We start from the raw sequence: 19,114 nt of genomic DNA, 5'->3' as shown, positions 1-19,114 counted from the left end.
GGGCTCACCTACCACTGGACGGGAGTGCTGATGCTGTCCCGTGTTACAGAGGGGAACACCGAGCCCTGAGAAAGCGCGTATGCCCACAGCCGCTGGGCCAGACAGGAGCGGGACTGTCTGCCTAGCTCCACACCACTTCCAGGAAGTCTTCTCTGATGACTACGATGAATGGTAACAACATCTCCCCTCCTGGAACTTTGCTGCATCAGTACTGACACTGAATGTGCATGCATCGTTGGACACAGACACTTCATTTACCAGACACCCTAAAGGAATGACATTTCCTATATAGGTAAATGTCCTAGAGATTTAATTTTACTGTTTCAAGCATCACATGCTGTTTTAGGTGTCTTTTTTTTTTTTTTTAATACGTGATTTTTTTTTTTTAATGTTTATTTATTTTAAGATAGAAAGCAAGCGGAGAGAGGCAAAAAGAAAGGGAGAGGCAGAATCCCAAGAAGGCTCTGTGCTGTCAGCACAGAGCCTGACATGGGGCTTGATCCCAGGAACTGTGACATCATCATCTGAGCCAAAATCAAGAGTTGGACGCTTAACCGACTAAGCCGCCCAGGCGCCCCTTTATCTATCTATCTATCTACCTACCTACCTACCTACCTACCTACCTATCTATTTTAAAGAAGGTGGGCTTCAATCCTATCACTTTTTTTCCCTCCTGGAACACACAGCTAACTATACACGGCATGTGTGGTGAGGGCCCAGCTGTCTGTGCTAAGCAGCCAAGGAGACAGCACACCCTGCCTGCCTCTTCCTCTGGGCCGCTGTAAGCAGTTTCCTCCAAAGGCCTGGGGTCCCTCCTCCCAAGTCCCTTTATCCCAGGGCAGGGTGACAGAACCCCATCTCCTGCCCCGGGGCCGCCCTTGGCATCGCCTTCCGGCAGTGCCTTCCGGCCTGCCCTCCACCCCCTGGCAGCCCCCTCCGCGCTGCCCCACCTGTCTCCACCACCTTCCGCAGAACAGCAGACGGCTGCCCTCATTACACCTTCTGCATTAGACAGGAGGTGATTCAGAAATGAATGAGGGTCAAAAATGAAGGCCTGGATTTAGCACAAGGGTCTCCGTGAGCACATCAGCAGCACCAAGGGCCTATCTCTGCTTCATTTAGCTCAGCGACTGGTTCCTGAAGTCTGACCTAAGGACTAGACTTTCAGGTATGGGGTGTGCCCCCTTTCAGGTTCTCTGGGGTGCCAGACACCGTGCAGGACACACAATGAACATGCGACAAGACAGACAAACGGTGGGAGGGAGGGGAACCAAGCACTCATGCACACCGTCTATGGGAGGCACCCCTTCGGTATCACACATCCAGGCCGGGTGCGTGCTGTGGGCCCCATTTTACAGACGGGAAAAATGAAGGCTTAGGATGGAAGCAACCCGTTGAAGGTCACATCGTCAGGAGGTAACAAGAGCAGAAACTGAGCAGGGGTTTAGGACCCCGAGCTTTTCCACATCATCAGGTGACGTACGAGCCTCCCGTTTCAAACAGGAAACCGACCTGTGGAGAACCGCAACACAGAAGGAGACATCCCGGGGGTGAGACATCCCTAAATCCACTCCACTCCCATTACTGGTCCAAACAAAGAGTAGGACACAGAGACACTCTTCCGGGGGGGTCAGGGGAATGATGGGGGGCAGTGGCCACCACCAGGTGTGAGATGCACCTGGGTGACCTACACATCACCAGAGGAGGCCCGGGCACTACTCGGGCACATCTGGAGACGAAGAATGCCAACTTACAACGTTCCCTTTCCGCAGAGGGCCCGGAAGTGCTAAGGGCAGGGGTGTGGTGAGGGCCCAGCAGTCCACCCCCCGGTGAGATGGGCTTGGGAGCCAGGAGCCACTTTGAGCAAGCTGCTTCTGTGTTTGTGACACTGAGGTTCATTGCAACTTCCCGAATCGCTTCACTCTTTGATGAGCAGTGTCCACGAAAAGGACATTTGTCACCTAATTACTGACTGCCAACGAAGGGGCAGGTGTTAGGGATGCAGAGAAATAAACACGACAGAGAGAGCTGCGTGACCCAATCTCTTCCCATGACCGTGCCTGCCGGACGGAGGCAGACGGGGAGGACTCTAAGCCGGTGCCGTGGATTCGAGGACAAGCAACACGCCGGAACATTCCAGGGGCCCAGCAAAGAAGGGCAGGACACTGCAGGGGAACTGCTCTGCCTTGGAATCCTGGCTCTCACCTCCCTGGCTGGGCAGCCTGGGGCCTCACTCAGCCTCTTGCCTCCTGATCGGTGACGGGAGAGAATGACAGCAGCCACTCCCATCAGGGTGACGCGGGCAGCAAGGGCAGAACTACGTACAACATGCTTTACATTCCTGACGTGGCGTGAGACCTCAGTCAGGGACCATTTTGCACCCAAGTGAATCTTTCCGACCCATCTACGGCACGACCCTAACAGGGGGAGTGAGTGTCATCTGAGATTTCAAAAGTGGCAGCGAGCCAGAGGCACCGTTTCCAACTCAGTTCCCCGCCAATCTGTGTCCTTCGGTCAGAAAGGCCCAAGTGAGAATTCTCTCGGTTCCGCAGGACAAGCCGCACAGGCCATGCCAGTGCTTTCTGGCCCCTCACTTACTGTCATGCTCCTGTACTCGTCTTCAAACATGTCCAAAAAAATTTCTTCTCCCTAAAAAGGAAGGAAGGGAGGGAGATTATGCATATTTTTTCCATAAACACCAAAGTATTATAAACTCCACTTCACGGCTTGGGGGGCCATCTGGTTCTCATTAGCGAGTTCTAGAAAATCACCAGGAAGTAAAATACACACGTGAGCACAAACACACACGCTCTCTCAAACAAAAGCCCGGATATCATGTTACGCCTCTCAACGACTCTCTCCCCCCCCCTTTTTTTTTTTAAGCACGTATAGTTAGATCCCTTCTGTCAAGGCAGCTAATTAAAACAGCAACAAAACACCACCACATAAAATTAAAATATAAATGTGGTTAAAATGGCGAGTGTTCAACATCATGTATTTGTCAAGAACGGTGAGAGAGATGGGGAAGCCCGGCTCAGCTGCCGTGTTCAAACCAGGAGGCGCCACACCTCGGAAAGGAAGCGTATAATTAAGTATACTTAACGCTAAAATTATACAGCCTGGTCTGTTCATTTTTGAGGCACGCCTGTGAGGCTCTGTAGTTCCGCGGGGCTGTGATGGCTAAGAACTTGGGTCTGAGACATGTACACCAGGGGCCGAATCCCAGCTTCACCTCTCAGAGCCTCTCGCTGGCCCGCTGCAAGACCCGAGTGACAGCCCACATCTACGCGGGTCGCCGTGAGGGTGACACGGGTCAACCTGAGCACAGAGCCCGCCGCCCGGCCAGGGCTGCTAAATGCGAGCACGGTCATTATGGGCACCACTGGACAGAGCACAGCTGGGGAGGGGAGGGGAGATTCAGCTGAATGCATCTGGACTATTGGAACTGTCCTGTCTCTCTCCTAAGTCCTGAATCACACATCCACAAACACAAATACATGGGCAGGGTGGGAATGGAAGAGATCCTTTATACATTTTTCCAGTATAAGTTCCACGTAAGAACCACAGAAATCACGACCCTGGAAATATCCAACACCTTCTGAGATATTATACTTAGGACCTTACAGGATTGTATTATATGTAAGACCTTATGAGTAAAACTTACAGGATAAAAGAACAATCTGGGTGGGGAGAAGGGAGCTGCAATTCAAATATAGCTCTCATTTCACGAATGGTGAAGAAAACCCTCTGGGCAAATGTCTACCTATGTATCTCTGTCTTTCGGTTTTTGCAATGCAAGACTTTCTGTGGGGGGTGGGGGGCAGGGGACAAACTAAGAGCAGTTATCCTGGAAAGAGACCCAAAGATGACTAATGCAGCCGTGAGGCCTCCGCTTTCTCCTGGGCTTTGCCGAGGACGTGTATCCTCGCTGAGGCCAAGCCTCTTGCGATGGTCTAAGGGGAGCCTGGGATTTCCTCCCCTGTGCGTGGGGGCCCGCAGGGGTCCACCCTTGGCTGGGTGTGCCCACCATGCTGCAGCTTCACGGGGTCGTCTGAGCCTGACGAGGTGGATCCTAGATTACAAGGCCTGCTTTTCTCTCAATGAACATGGACAATAATGGGCAGTGGCTTAAAAAGCTTCTGGCAAAGAAAAGAGTTCTGGTGCCTATGTGCCTATAATTCATGGCAGTTTAAAGAGAATACAAAAAATCAAAGAGGTTGAACAACAAGAAAATGGCAGCGCTAACACCTTTCTCCTCATCAGCCAAACGACAAGGGGAAACTGTGGCTAACCGGACCTGCAAAGACCTGACACAGAGGTCGAAAACCAGGAAGGGACTAGGTCTGTGTCAATATGGATTAATCCACCTACTGCTGACAAATTACATGCTTCCCTAAGGAATACATCATGCCCTAGATAAGAATGACACAAAACCATCACAAGGAGATATTTCAAAACTAAACATCTGGAATCCGAAGAGGAATCTACAAATTTCTCTGTTACTCAAAGTCATGGTGGTCCTTTACAAAATCTCACTACCCCTAATGATAAACCTCTAGAAGCCTGTACGAGGTTTCCTGGCACACAGGTCTATAAATAATGTACATGCAGGGGTGCCTGGGTGGCTCAGTCGGTTAAGCGTCCGACTTCGGCTCAGGTCATGATCTTGTGGTTTGTGAGTACAAGCCCCGTGTCGGGCTCTGTGCTGACAGCTCGGAGCCTGGAGCCCGTTGGGATTCTGTGTGTCCCTCTCTCTCTGCCCCTTCCCCACTCATTCTTGCTCTCTCTCACTCTCTCTCTCTCTCTCAAAAATAAAATATTAAAAAAATAATAACGTACATGCATATAATTCATAAATTCACATACAATTCAAAGTTACTTTACGTGAAAAACATAATTCATGCACCTATTAATTTACATATGACTTAGTCATGTGCAGGTGTAAGTAATTCACAACTTATATGTAAATTCAGCAATACACAAATTCACACGTGACTGATAAACCGTCCGCAGTAGCACTGAATCCTCAACAGGTGCCCTGGTAAGAGAAGCAGGGGGAGACCAGGGACTGGGGACTGGGACAGCGTCCGAGCACTGGGACGCTGCACACGGGTCACTAGGGAAGCACAGGCACACAGAGCAGCCACGGACTTGTGACCTTCACGTGCGTATGCCCACACACTACAGTCCCAGTTACGTGACCCACACCACACTGCCGTCCCCTGTGCTCTGGCAACGTACCTTATAAAAATGCCGTACCAAGTGAACGCTTTCTTCTCTGGCACCCTGTGAAAACAGAGGGAGGTGGGGAGGGAGGGCAGGGAGTCGCGTGAGTTACTAATTCCAAAATTTGAGAGCATGTAAAACAGGGGAGAGGCCGGGCTAATCTCCTTAAATCTATCTAGTGGTTCGTAATGTGAGAGGGAGGGAGGGTGAGCTCAAAATAAAAACAGGGCAAAAGAGAGGTGATTCAAGGTGGTGACAGGGGAAGGTGGTAACACCGAGTTAGGTGGGGGCAGCGGGTTATAAAATATGGCCATGGTGACTCCGTTTTTATACATGTGTGTGTATCTGGAGAGACACCCAGCAAAGCGTCAACTCAGGTTGCTACTTTTTCCCCCCTGTACTTTCCAAATTTTCTCAAATAAACATGAAAAATAAGGGGAAAGGCAATAAAAACTATTTAAAAACAACAGATGCAGGTATTGGCACAATAAACCGTAAGTAAATAAGAAGCGTGCGTGTGTTTGAATATGTATAAAATCTCTGTAATGCAGAAAGGAGAATAATACAATTCCGGTGACAAATATAAGGCCGGTAACTGTAACAGAAACCACACAAATTCAGTAACTAGGCAGGTTCATCGGGCCAGTCTCGGAGGAAGGGCAGTTCTTCTGGAGAGGCATCGGGGCCATTACGCCCTGCTTCTCGCTGGTGCTGCGGACGCTGGGGCTCCGATCTGGATCCAGCAGCTTCCTGCCCACCGCCTCCTCCCCTCCGGGGGAACATGGGCCGCGGGGGCGGGGCCCTCACCTCCAGGCAGGCCAGGTGCACGTCCTTCATGATGCAGCCCGCGCTGGCCACGACTTGCTGCTTTAGGAGCAGGCAGCTCAGCTCCAGCGTCGCCAACCGGATCTTCCCATCTGCACAGGAAACCTGGGTCAGCCTCGCACACCCTGGCGGGAAGCCCTCAAATACAGCTTCTCTCCTTTATCGCTTTGAGGTTAACAGGTGACGGGCCCTGGACACCCAGTGGGGACACGGAGGGAAACCCACGGGCCAACCCCTCCCCAGTCAATGACAACAGAATGTACCCACACCGCCCATGCCAGGTACTCCCCTGCACCCCCTTTATCAGGGGAGAGGAGGCAGGAAAAAGATTGTTACTATTTATTACTGGAGGCTGAAAAAGTGGCCGTCTGTGGTTGCTCTGCTTGGCTGGGTTCCTTCCTCTTTTCAGGAACAAGCACCCCCACTTTCATTTGGAGAATCACCAACTCCACTCCTGGGCATGCAATTTGGGTGCAGCTGGTCCCTCCCCTCTGTCCCAGGGACAGGCACATCGGCCAGGCTGGTCAGATGCCCTATCTCTCTGGTCACGGTGACTGAGGGAGGGACGGGCGAGGGAGCCAGTCAGCCAATAAGGCTCAATTCCACACCGTGCTGGAACCACCGGGCAAGAGAACCTCTCCTCCCGCTGGGCCGAGAGCAGCACGGGCACAGTGGTGGGGCCTGAGTGGCACCAGACCGGGATCCACACTGGCCACCCCGCACCCTCGCCGGAGTTTCGAATCTTCTGTTCGGGGTTCTACAAACTGCCCACCCCCTCCCCCACAGCCCACCCTTTCCCCCAGACCGCCCAGAGTATGTCTGGCAGGCCCAGAGCCCGAGGAGAGAAGGGCACACACACAGAGGTAGAGTCCAGAAACAGTCTTAACGACTTGAGCTTCAGTACCCGGCTGCGCCTGAAGCCAGCACTGAAGTCACACAAGACCTCAAGTCACACAAGCCAGTAGTTTTGTTTCTGTCTGGATTGCCTCGGCCAGTCTGAGTATGGGTTTCTGTCCATGACCGATCCACCTGCTATGCTACTGTGAACCGGGCACCGTGCTGGGCACTGTACGGACCCCTCCCTCGAGAAGTCTCTACAAAAACCCACCGCTATGGGCACTCTAAAGACTGGGGTTTAGACAAGCGAAGTGACTTGTCCAAAGCTTCACCCCGGGCGGTAGTGGACTCCAGGGGCTCTGAATGCCAAAAGCCCCGTGGAGCACAGCTCCTAGAAGCATCTGTGACTGCCTGATGGGAGGGCACCCTGCTCTTAGGCAGACTCCTCCCTGCGTCTTTAAGCTCGTTTCTGGGGAGACGGCTCGATGTGGAAGAAGGGCCAAGAGAGGAGGAAGTCTCAAGGCTGCAGCCCTGAGGCCCTGGGAACCCTGAGGACCGGGACAGGCTACCGGGAAAAACTCGAGGCAGACGCACGAGTGCTCACCTCCCTGCCCATCCTTTTCCTGCTTCACGTGTCAGGAGGGGAACCGGAGAAGAGGGAAGCATTTACTGGGAGAGGCTGCTTGGTCTCAGCTCCGAGGCTCTCTCTCAGGGCCCCACGGGCCCAGCGTGAACACAGCCCCGCAGGCTGTGCCCACCCACCACCCGCCTCCCACCTCCAGCTCTCCGGGGCTCAGTCTCGCTGCTGCCTGCCCCTCCGCGGAACCCCCCTGGCTCAGCCACGACACCCCTGCGGCCGCCTCCAGGCGACTGGGATGTGATCTTCCACCAAGACCCTTCTTCCTTTGCAAGCTCCTGGCAGGCGCAGACTTCCTGCCACTGGCCCCGTTAAGGGGCTGCCGTCCCTCCCCACCCCGGAGGCTCCTCTCCAACACCCAGACCACGCTCTGCCATCCTCAACCACTGAGCCACACCTGCTGACAGAGCCCCTGCCAACTGCCCCCTGAGCCACTGTCCCCGGGGACGACCTCTGTTCCCCATACTGGACCTTTCGGTAGAAACTGACCCCACCAAGTGCCCTTGGTCCTGAGCCACACCTGTCTCTCTCGCTGCCCCTCTTCTTCCATGTGGGACCTGGCTCAGGCTCCCGTGCTGGCTGTCCCTCTTCATCACCTTGAGATACCTGTAGTGGCCCAGGGCTTGGTCCCCGATATGCCTCTCTTCTCTCCCGTGGCTTTAAACACCACCCCTATGTCTGTGAGTGCCACAGTGTTAGTTCTAGCCCCGAGCGCCCCTGAGCTCGAGATTCTATCTCCTCGTGGAGTCGCAGCAGTCTGGGATGCCCAGCCGTGGCTTCCTGGAAGGCATGAGCCACACCTGTCCTGTACTTCCTGGACCCTCGTCATCTGCACACAGCGGCTGGCATGCAGGAGGCACTCGATCAACATTTCTCCGTGGAGCCATCCCCCCAAGCCTCTGTACACCCTCCCCGAAGTCACGCCGGGCTCTGGCTGCTTCGTGGAGCCCACGCCCCTTGACTTCTAGAGTCCTCACCTGTTATCACGACTCCCACCCTTGCCCTTCTCCTGAGCCTGACGTGGGCTCGTCGCCTGACTGCTCCTACTGTACCGCTCAATGGTTCCCTCTTAACCAGGCCACGTCTCCATTGGGCCCGTTTCCGTGCCCTCTCACACACCCTGATGGCCCATCCCCCTGCCTCTGCAGAGAATCCGCCTGGCAATCAGGGTCCCTCAAGCTCAGCACTGCTGATGTTTTGGGTCAGATAATCCTACGTCATTGGAGGCTGTCCTGTGCACTTGTCCTGTGCAGCATCCCTGACCCCTGGGGGCCAACAGTAACACCTCTTCACGTTGTGACAACCAAAAATGTCCCCAGACATTGTCAAACGTCCCCTGTGGGCAAAGGTGTCTCCACTTAGGAATCACTGTGCTTGGTCACCCCTCCTGTTATTTCTAGCCCTCGCCTTGGCTGAGGATCCTCGGCCAAAACCTCAGATCTGGGCTGACAGGTGCCACACGCTGGGCAGGTCTTGTACCATCAAGGGCCCCTGATCCGAACCTTCCAAACTTCCCTTGTGCACACTCTCAGGCTGGTTCGTGCTCAAACGTGGCCTTGGCCTCCCCGAGAGGAGGGTGACACACACTGGCAAAACTGGCACAAGAAGGGTTGGGTGTGGAAGGAGAAGACAGACAGGGGAGGAAGGAGGAGGAGATCCCGAGGAGAAGACGCGGATGGACAGAGCGGTATGGGTGGCCCAGGGAGGAGCTGAAATCTGCCTGCGCTCTCAGAAAGGCCAGGCCGAGGACCCAGGGCTCCTGGTGCGTGGTCCGGCGGCCCGGTCCCTCTCACTCTACTGCCCCTGTGAGCAGCCACACCCCAGGCACCTGGCTGGGCAGCGTTGTTCATGATCCTGATGAGTCTTTCGGCCAGGAGATGGTTGTAGGTGGTCTTGTCGGCCGCACTGGGCACCGGGAGCTGGATTTGCTCTAGTTTTTCAGGATTCATGCCTGGAACGCACAAAGGGGCAAGCTGTCAGGGGGCCGCCTCATGAGAACCCCGCTCATCCTGAAAGGCGCCCCAGGAGGCGCTGCCCAACCTCGGCGACCCAGGGTCCATCTCCGTGACTTCTGCCACGACCGGTGCTGCCTGAACTAGAGCTCACTGCACAGTTCTCTGAAATGGAACTTGAATCAGTACATATCAAAACGTATCATTTTCTATCCCCACGTGTAAGCTGGAAATCAACATGCTGCCACGCTGACAGGCAGTGTTAAAAAAAAAAAGACAACGCTTTTACATTTTAGTCAAGGATCGTTGACTTGCGTCAACTCATCGCGGCCCAGGCCTGCTCTCTCTGTTAAAGACGGGGCTCGGCGGATCCTTAGGAGGTGCGGAAGGCACGCCAGCCCCGAAAAGTGACACGCTCCCGGACATAAACGGGGGACACGGGAAAGGAGTGACTTCTGCACGACGTGCCACTCGGCCACCTCATGCTAGGCCTGTGTGCCACCAGAGGCCACCCATAATCGGACACATTCCACGGTGGGGGAAACTCACACGGAGACGAAGCGACCGGACGGAAAGGAAACCGCAGGCACGCCCGGCAGGTGCGCCTCAAGCTCCTGGCAGAGAACTCGATGAGTGGGGCCGGCCACTCGACGAGCACACAGGCGGTGGGTGGGGGGCACCGCACCAGGCGAGGGGCGGTGTCGGCGAAGAGAGACCGGGCTAAGCGCTCGCGACAGAGAGGCGCAAATACAAAGAGGTCGACGGCGCGGATCTACCTTCAAGTGGCCAAGGAATCCTTTTCCTGCCAGTAAACACTGACGGCGTTTCGAACACAACAGACAAGACATGGGAGAGGTGGCTGTGAAGAGGAAACGCGAGGGCACAGAGTCCAGCTGGGCACTGAGTGTCACTTTCCTTGAAGTGGAACCTGGGGGGCCGGGCGAGGGGAAGACCTGTGAGGGCGACTCCGGCAGGCCAGGTGCGGAGAGGGGCCCCGAATCCTTACCCCCCTTCGAAGGTGGCTCTGGAAAAATACACTTACAGAGACAAATGGTTCGCCTGATCCAAGGCTGGAGAGCTGAATGGATTGTTTGCGCTTGAAGCACGTCTTTTCCTGTTATTCTACCAAAGGGGGAAGGTGACACTTCTCGGAACTCTTGAAATACGGCCCCTTGAGTACTAGATGACGCTTCATTTAGAACCTTGACAAAACAGTGGAGGACAGCACTGAAGAGCTGCTTGTCTGGATTCTAAGTAACTCCTCCACACACGCATTGACGTAATAAACCATAACAATATATCTTGCTTTATTGAATTCCTTCCAGCTCCGAACCAAAGGCTAAGCCATGCCGGGGAGATGACACGGGTGAGGGACGGCCTGAGGGCTGGAGCTGGGCCGTTCTCCCTCTCCCGCCTCACCAGCAGCGGCTTCGTCAAGACACTTGACGGCGAGGAAAATTCAATTTGCGGATTCTAGATCCCATTTTGATGCTAAACGTCTAACTCCGAAGCACGCTGCTTTATTAAATGGTAAAAAGAACATCAAGTGAAATTTTTCTGGCGTCTGTTTTCCCTCCCCAGAGATGTCAACACCATCCTGACATCGCTCTAATCCTCCCATTTCTGGCTCCCTGGGACCTGGCAGCCAGTGGTTCCAGGGGAGAAGTGCTCCTGGACCGGACCATCTCTCGGCCCCCTTCAGCGAGGATGGCAGGAGGGGCCCAGCCGCTGGCTCCCTCGGGGACGCGGCAGTGGTCACCAGAACCGGGACAGTCAGGGACTTGAACCGGTTCTTGGACTTCCATGACGAGCTCCATTTTGTCTCTTTCCTATTAGGGCCCCCAGTCCCTGAGAATTTGTCAAAAAATGAGGAAATCTGTGGCCAAATCCTCTCTCGACAGGAAGAAAAACACTCCACGGTTATCGTGACTTTCCTCAAGTGGCGACTCCACTCTCTGTGAAGCGGCGGGGGGGGGGGGGGGGGGGGGGGGAGGGGACCCCAAGGGACTGAAACAGTTCCTTCTACAACTTCACAGGACCAGAGTCCAGCACAACCTCCCCCTTTAGTTGGAAAGGAGGGCCCAGAGATGTTAAGTCACATCTCCAAGGCCACAGAGCAAGGAAGCAGCACGGTTAGAATAGGAAGATTCCAAACGTGGACAAGGTCCAGCTAACTTCTAAATGCTCTTCTGTTTGGGGGCCGACTCAGGGATGCGCCACCCAGGGAGGATCCTGAAGGAGCGAGCATTTGCCTCGAGCTTCACAGGCAGCAGCTGCAAGACGTGGGCAAGAGCTCGCGGAGGGTGGAGGTGGGGACTCTGGAAGGAAGCGACGAGGTAGACGTTGGGGGAAAGGGACGGGCAAGGCTTGGACGCCAAGATCCCGGGACAGCAGCTAGCGGGAGACGACGTGATCCGGTTGTGCTCCTTCATGCCTACTCTGGAGTGGTCTCCACTGCCCCCCGGCCACTCAAGGCGATCCGTCTCCTCTAGGCACTCTTCTCCACACTCTACATGAGGTGGATTTTACCGCCGGCCAACAGGGAGACAGAGAACGGGATCGACTCCGTACGACACGTGGCAAAACTTTGTAAAAACCCCTTTGAACGTCTCTGTTCCTTCCCCAAAGTTCCTCCTGGGCCAGGTGCCTCACTTCCTCCCCATCTCTCTCTTTCTCCCACCGTGGCCTCTAACCACCACCCCCGCCCCCTGCCGCCCCATTACTCTGAATTATCCCATTCCAGACCTTGGCTTTCAAGGCCCGTGTGGCAATTCAAAAGCTTCATTCTTCTGGGTTCAAACCAATTAGTGGCTGAGGGTTGTTATTAACAAGGCCAATGTCACGGTATGACCAGAACATGCATGTGAACAGGAAAACGGCGCACATGTGTGCATGGACACGCACCCCCTCCACACACCCACACCCCCCCCCCCCACACACACACGCACACGCACACACACAGGTTTTAGGCACTAAAAGGCAGATTTTGTTGCAAGCCTGACTGAGTTCCTCTGCAAGCCATTTCCAAACTCCAACTGAAGTAAACACTGTGGATAATACACTGTCCTATTTGCTTCAACCCTTAAGTGATGAGCAATAGAGAAATTCCACAGAAACCCAGATGTACTTCACATGGCCTGGGAAGATGTGCGAGCACGTTCAGACTTCCAGCAGACCACACGCTTCTGGGTTCCCTCCCCGCTGGGGTCAGATCCCTCTCTGTCCAAGTGAGTCAGAAAGGGTCTCCCTCTGCATTATTTCCACCCAGGGACCACGGGGTTGGGGGGAGGGTGGGGACGGAACTCCCAACTGACCCAGCAAGTCCGAAATGGAAGGCAAGGGTGTGGCTCCATGATGTCAGAAGCTTCCCCTCTAAGTTCTGATTTCTGGATTCTTCCTCCTTAGCAATAGCCCCCATCTGGGACAGGGGTGGAAAAGACCCAGACCAAAGCTCCAGAGAAAGACGGAGACAGACAACCCTGGATAAAGAGACCACAACGGCACCACCGGGTAAATGATGGGCAAAAAACTTGTTTTCTTTTGGCCGAGGTCTCCTTGGCTGTAGTCATGCAAGCATTGCCAGCTTTGGAAAACTATAGACCCACTATTTCGAAAGCTAACCAGATGTTGGGCCGATTTCCAATGTACTTCCAGTTCTGATTATGTGTCACTGGAGATCCAGAAGGATGTTTTGCCAGCTCTCTGCATGGCGAAAGCCTCCCTTTATCCTGTTACCTCTCAACCTTTCCCATACCTCTCATCTGTGTTCCAGTAACTTCTCAGCAAGATAAAACAAAACCCAAAAAGCCCAAGATTCCTCTCGGGTAAACAATGATAAATGGAGGGTGCGAGAGGGTGGTGGGTGGAGTAGGGAAGCCTTGAAGAACACGCAAGCTGCAGAACTCACCCCCCTCCCTCGGGCCAGGCCTCTGCAGACCTGACAAAGGAGAGACGGCTGCATTTGCTATTACAGATATGAACCAGAATTCATTATGTGGCCCAATTGAATCACAACGAGTGCCTTCCTCCAACCGGTCAACCCTTTCCACAGTGGGGTATTCATTTCGGTGCAGCTTCTAATCTATTATGATTTACTGGAAGGCCTGAGCTAACATTTGGTTTTTATTAACATTGCTTTTATGTTAAAATTGTCTTATGATGAAAAATCTATCGGAGAGAGACCATTTCATTAGGGGCCCTGCTTGGAAGGTATGGATATAGAAGAGAGAGGCTGAAGGTTAAGTGCGGCTAACTGGCTAACTGCATGCTGCCTAACCAAAAAACCAGCCGACCAACAGCCAAAAGACCCCCATCAAATGCAGACCCTGGGCCCACAGGCCAGGGCTGGAGCATAAGCCAGATGGCAGCTTCCCACTAGGCAGTTTCCTTTGGGGTCCCCCGGGCACCGGGCTCCCAGGTGCCACACCTGAAGCATCCAGCTTCCTCTCCAAACCTGCTCGATGGCCCACGCTCGCTGATTCTAGAAATGACACCACCGGTGGCAGGGTCAGGGACCCGGGCATCACCCAGATTCCTCCTTTGGTGCTCCCTCCCGTCCAAACCAGGCAGGACTCCCTTCCCCCAGCCCTGCTCCTCTCCTTGTCTCCCCATCTTCGTAAATGGCCCCAAACAGTTGCCCGAGTGTCCCGTTCACTCTATCAGCGTGTCCTATTTCTAGGTTCCGAACATATCATAAAACCTTCCAGTCTTCTCCATCTCTACAACCAACATGCTGATTCAACCCACGTTAGCCCTCACCTGGACGGGTGTGGCGGCTTCCTACTGGGCCTCCCACATCCCCTGCAGCAACCCTCTCCCTCACCCGCCTCGTCTACTTTCCACCCGGTAGCCAGACTGGTCTTCAAAGACGTCCATCTGATCATGTCACTCTTCTACTTAAAAGTCCTTTAGGGTTTCCCACTGCTCTTGGAATGAAATCTAAATTCCTTTTCATAGCCTTCAAGGCCCTCCGAGATCTGGTCCCCACCCGGCTGGTCAGTGCCTCGCTCTGCTTGGCCTCACTTTCTGCTCCTCAAACCTACAAGCTCTCGCCTACATCACGGCCTTTGCACGCACTGTTCCCTTCGCCTGGACCACACCTGCCCCGGATCCTGGCAGAGGAGACTTCTCGGCCTTCAGGCCTCCGCTGTCATATTCTTTCCTCAGGCCAGCGTCCCTTGACCCCCCTAGCTAGTAACCCTCGCACCACCACCACCACCACCGGTGCATTCTCTGTCACAACACGACCCGATTTCTTCTCATTCACTTGATGGAGGCTCATCAGATTGTTCCAGCGCCCAGAACGACGCCTTGCACACAGGAAGTGTGTGGCACGTACCTGAGAGATGACGACAAAGCCCTTCGCTTTCACCTCCTCGACACTGCCCACACCTGCCCATTATCTCTCCATTCTGCCCGTCTTCTGGCTGAACTATGGTGAACCCTTTCTAAGGGGTGCACAGAGGTCAGATCAGTTCCCGGATGAACCCACCTTCAGCACCCCCCACCCCAGCCCATAGGATGCGGTTCACCGTCACTGCCCACCCACTGCCCGCAGACTGGCTCCAGCCCATTCCTTTCTCGGGGCGCCCTGCCCACCCTCGCCTGCTGCCCGCCCGCCTGATGAGCGGACAGCGGTCCCAGCCTCGGTCAGCCTGGAGTCTGTGAGCCCCCAGGCTGAGCACGCTGCCCGGCACACAGCTGTGCCCTTAGTAAGTAACTGAGTAACTTCAGGAACAAATTCTTCGTGACTGACAGTCTTTCAGAACCAAAGGAGATTAGAGACAAAGCGGTCACTTTCAAAAGAAGGTAAACACGGAAGCCATGTAGATTGTGCAACGCTTTCCTGCCTGAACAACCTTCGGAGTTCCCACCGCGTCAGAACACAATCAAAGCTCCTCACCGCCGTGTGTCCCCGCTTGCCTGTCATACTGCCGTCACCTCCCACCCCTCTCGCCCTGCTCCCTCCACAGCAGCCACAGTCACGTCTGTGAAAGTATGTGTTTGGTTCACCACCGCATTCGCAACATTAACCACAGTGCCTGGCATCTAATAAATAAGGCTCCCGAGATCTCTGCTGGGAGGCTGAGGGAAGAAATAAATGAATAGCACCAGCAGGAAATGGAAGAAGGAATTAAATTCCCTCAATTATACACTTCCACTCTTTTAAGAAGAAATCCCCTTCGATGTCGAGGAGGAAGGGGAGAGGAGGAGCCTCAAGAAAGAAAGGGAGGCACCCCAGGCAGGACCTCAGTGGGGTGGTCCCTCCAGGGCCCAGCACTGGATGAGGGAGCGCCTCCCTCCCAGGTACACAGCTCCGGCTCCAGGAAGGAAGCCCTTCAGGAAAGCCAGCCACCAGAAAGACAAAGTGCCCCTTGGCCCCCTGGAGCCTGGCATCCCCACCCCTAAGACGACACCTCCCCTGCTGAGGCCCCGAGCTCGGGCTACCAGAAAGAGAAAGAGCAGCCCAGCGAAGCCGCCGCACGGCCGAGAGGCGATCAGTCAACACACTTTGGCTGAGTGCCGACCGGCTGCCAGCCATTAAGTTGGGTACCACGGTAGGCCATCGGGACAGACATGGTCTCTGCCTTTAAAGACCAGGCAGTCCAGAATGAAAGCGAAAATATGGAGAGAAAAAGAGATAGAAAAAGTGCCACAGGATCTCCATGGAAATTTAAAAAGGTCTGCTCCTCACAAGACGTTGTTAGCTGACGAAAAGACAAGTCACAGACTGGGAGGAAATCCTTGTGACACTCATCTGATAAAGGACCCAGAACATATATTATTAAAAAAAACCCAAAAACTCAAGGCTCAACAATAAGAAAACGAACAACCCGTAAAAAAATTTGAAATGATATTTCGCCAAAGAAGACACACAGAAAAGGGGCGCCTGGATGGCTCGGTTGGTTAGGTGTCCGACTTTGGCTCAGGTCATGATGTCACAGTTGTGTGAGTTCGAGCCCCGTGTGCTCTGTGCTCACAGCCTGGAACCTGCTTCTGATTCTGTGTCTCTCTCTCTCCCCGCCCCTCCCCTGCTCATGCTCTGTCTCTGTCTCTCTCAAAAATAAACGTTAAAAACTAAAAAAAAAAAAAAAAAAAAAAAAACAAGAGACACAGAGTGGCAAATGAAGCACACAGAAAGTCATTATCATTAGTCATTAGGAAAATGCAAATTAAAATCATAATGAGACACTGCTACGTACCTATTAGAATGACGAAAATCAAAAGGAGTGCCGTACAAGTATTGCGAAGGATGTGAAAACCCGTCATACGCTGTTGATGGAACGCCAATTATACAGCTACTTAGGGAAAAAATGTGCCAGTTTTTCTTAAAAACAAACAAACCTGGGGTGCCTGGGTGGCTCAGTCAGTTAAGTGTCTTGACTCTTGGTTTTGGCCCAGGTCACGATTTCAGAGTTCCTGAGATCAAGTCCCACGTCGGGCTCTGTGCTGACATCGTGGAGTCTGCTCGGGATTCTCTCTTTCCCTCTCTCTCTGCCCCTCCCCTAAGCATGCTCGCTCACGCTCTCACTCTCTCTCTCTCTCTCAAAATAAGTAAACGTTTAAAAACAAACTTAGACCAATTGTATGATTCAGTATTTACCCAAGAAAAAAGCAAATATGTGTCCATAAAAGACTTGTACATAAATGTTCCTAGTACTTTACCCTTAACTGGAAATAAGCCAAGTGCCCATTAACAGACGAATGGACGAACACACGGAGGCCAGCTACTCGGCAGTCAGAAGAAACGAACCGGCGACACACAGAGCAACGTGACGAATCTCAAAATAATCACACCCAATGAAAGAAGCCATGCAAAATAAGAGTACCTACTGCACGATTTTATTTATGTGAAATTCTAGGCAGGACAAACTCATTACGGTGATGAGGAACAACTCGGTGCTGCTTGGGGAGAGGGGTGAGAGCGGGCAGGGGGACGGTGACCAAGGGGCAGGAGGAGAGGTTTGGGGTGATGGATATGCACGCTGTCTGGATTGTGGTGATGGTTTCATGGGTGCAAACATAGGTCAGAACTTATCACAGCGTACACTCTCCATATGTGCAGTTTATTGTACATCGATTAGACCACAATAAAGCTTTTTCAAGTGCCATGGCTTTCAGCCAGGATGGGTTGGATTTAGCCTCCTGATTCAAGCAACTAGAAAACTAGGCAAAATACGTAAAACAGTGATTACGACACACTGGACAGGACAAGCAGCAGCACTGGAGGGTGACCCTGTGAGGGAGGAGACGAAGGCAGCGGGCCCAGGGACCGCTCCAGTTCACGGTCTGGAAAGAGTTTCCAGGCCTTGGCCCAGAAAGAGAAAATCCCAAGAAAGGCCACAGTCTCCCTCTGTCGAGAAGGCAGAGTTTGGAGCTCAGAGGGGCCAAGTGACTGGAACCAAGAAGAGGGAGGACCAGAGAGCTGCAGACGGTCCATCTGAGGCGTCAGCTAAGTCCTGCTCTGTACATGCATGTGACAGAAGGGAAGGACTTTCTGGAACACAGCAGGTGGAACGATCTGGGGCTCACACAACGCTGACAAGAGTTCGTGGTCCCAGCGGCCAGTGTGGAAAGACCACCCAACTGTGGCCCACTGGGTACACTCTTCAGAAAGGGCCTCCCTCAGCAGTGGGGCCAAGTGAGCCTGAGACTAAAGGCTGTTCTGGACCAGCACCAGCAAAGCTTAAAAGCCTCCAAAGGATCAAACCAATTCCAAGTAACTTGACCATGACCCAGGACAGAAAAATCTCTAATAGAGACCAAACCAGGAGGAAATTCTCTAATAGAAACATAACTAGAATTTACACATATGACACAACAGACAAGAATAAATAAAAGGGAGGTTATAAAATATTTTAAAGTGAATAAAATCAAACCACATCTATCAAAATTTATTGTGCCTAAGCACACACCTAATGTAGTGCTTAGAGGGAAATTTATAGTATTAAACTCTCATCAGAAAAGAAAAAAAAAGTTAAATATCTGTGAGTGGTATGGGAAGGGTATGACTGACAAGGAATAATAGCAAAAGGGAAGTTTTGGTTGATGGAATCGTAATGAATCCTGATTATGGTGGTATTGACCAAACCCACACCTGTGCTACAATTCATACAACTACAAACAAAAAAGATTAATTTCAGTATATGTTAAATTCTTTCAAAAAAAGAAAAAAACTGATTAACTTAAAAAATCAATGATCTCAGCGTCCATCTTAAGAAACTACAAAAAGAGGAGCAAATTAATCTGAAGTAAGCAGCTAACAGTAAGAAATAATGAACAGAAAGTAATAAAACAGAAAACAGAAAAAGAGTACAGAAAAATCAATGAAACCAAAAGACAGTTCTTTGAGTATCCATAAAATTAGTATGAAATTGTTAAATCTTTAGCCAAACTGATCAGGAAAAAGAAAATGAAGACCTAAACTACCAATACCGTGAATTAAAATGGGGACATTACTATAGATCCTACAGACATTGAAAGGATAATAAAGGAACATAATGAACAAGGGTATACCAATAAATTTGACAATTTAGATGTAATGACAAATTCCTTGAAAGACACAAGCTATCAAAGTTCACTCAAGAAGAACAAATAAAGCTTCATTAGCCCTATATCTACTGAAGAATCTGAGTAG

General features: G+C 52.5%; 1 protein-coding gene across 6 annotated transcripts in view; it reads right to left on the bottom strand.

Annotated features, from left to right (window-relative positions):
- CLEC16A (C-type lectin domain containing 16A) overlaps positions 1 to 19,114 on the bottom strand; it is a 201,399-nt gene that overhangs the window by 110,730 nt on the left and 71,555 nt on the right. For all 6 annotated transcript variants that reach the window (XM_049638244.1, XM_049638247.1, XM_049638245.1 and 3 more), the window contains exons 13-16: positions 9,354 to 9,476; positions 6,034 to 6,143; positions 5,242 to 5,286; positions 2,599 to 2,649 (exon numbers count right to left, since the gene is read on the bottom strand). In XM_049638244.1, coding sequence (XP_049494201.1) covers positions 2,599 to 2,649; positions 5,242 to 5,286; positions 6,034 to 6,143; positions 9,354 to 9,476 — 329 coding nt within the window. The remainder of the gene's footprint in view (positions 1 to 2,598; positions 2,650 to 5,241; positions 5,287 to 6,033; positions 6,144 to 9,353; positions 9,477 to 19,114) is intronic.

Source organism: Panthera uncia, chromosome E3 (genome assembly GCF_023721935.1).
Source record: "Panthera uncia isolate 11264 chromosome E3, Puncia_PCG_1.0, whole genome shotgun sequence".
In the NCBI taxonomy this organism is placed as follows: domain Eukaryota; kingdom Metazoa; phylum Chordata; class Mammalia; order Carnivora; family Felidae; genus Panthera; species Panthera uncia.
Note: the sequence above shows the minus strand (reverse complement) of the source record. Positions and strands in the feature narration are given on the sequence as shown.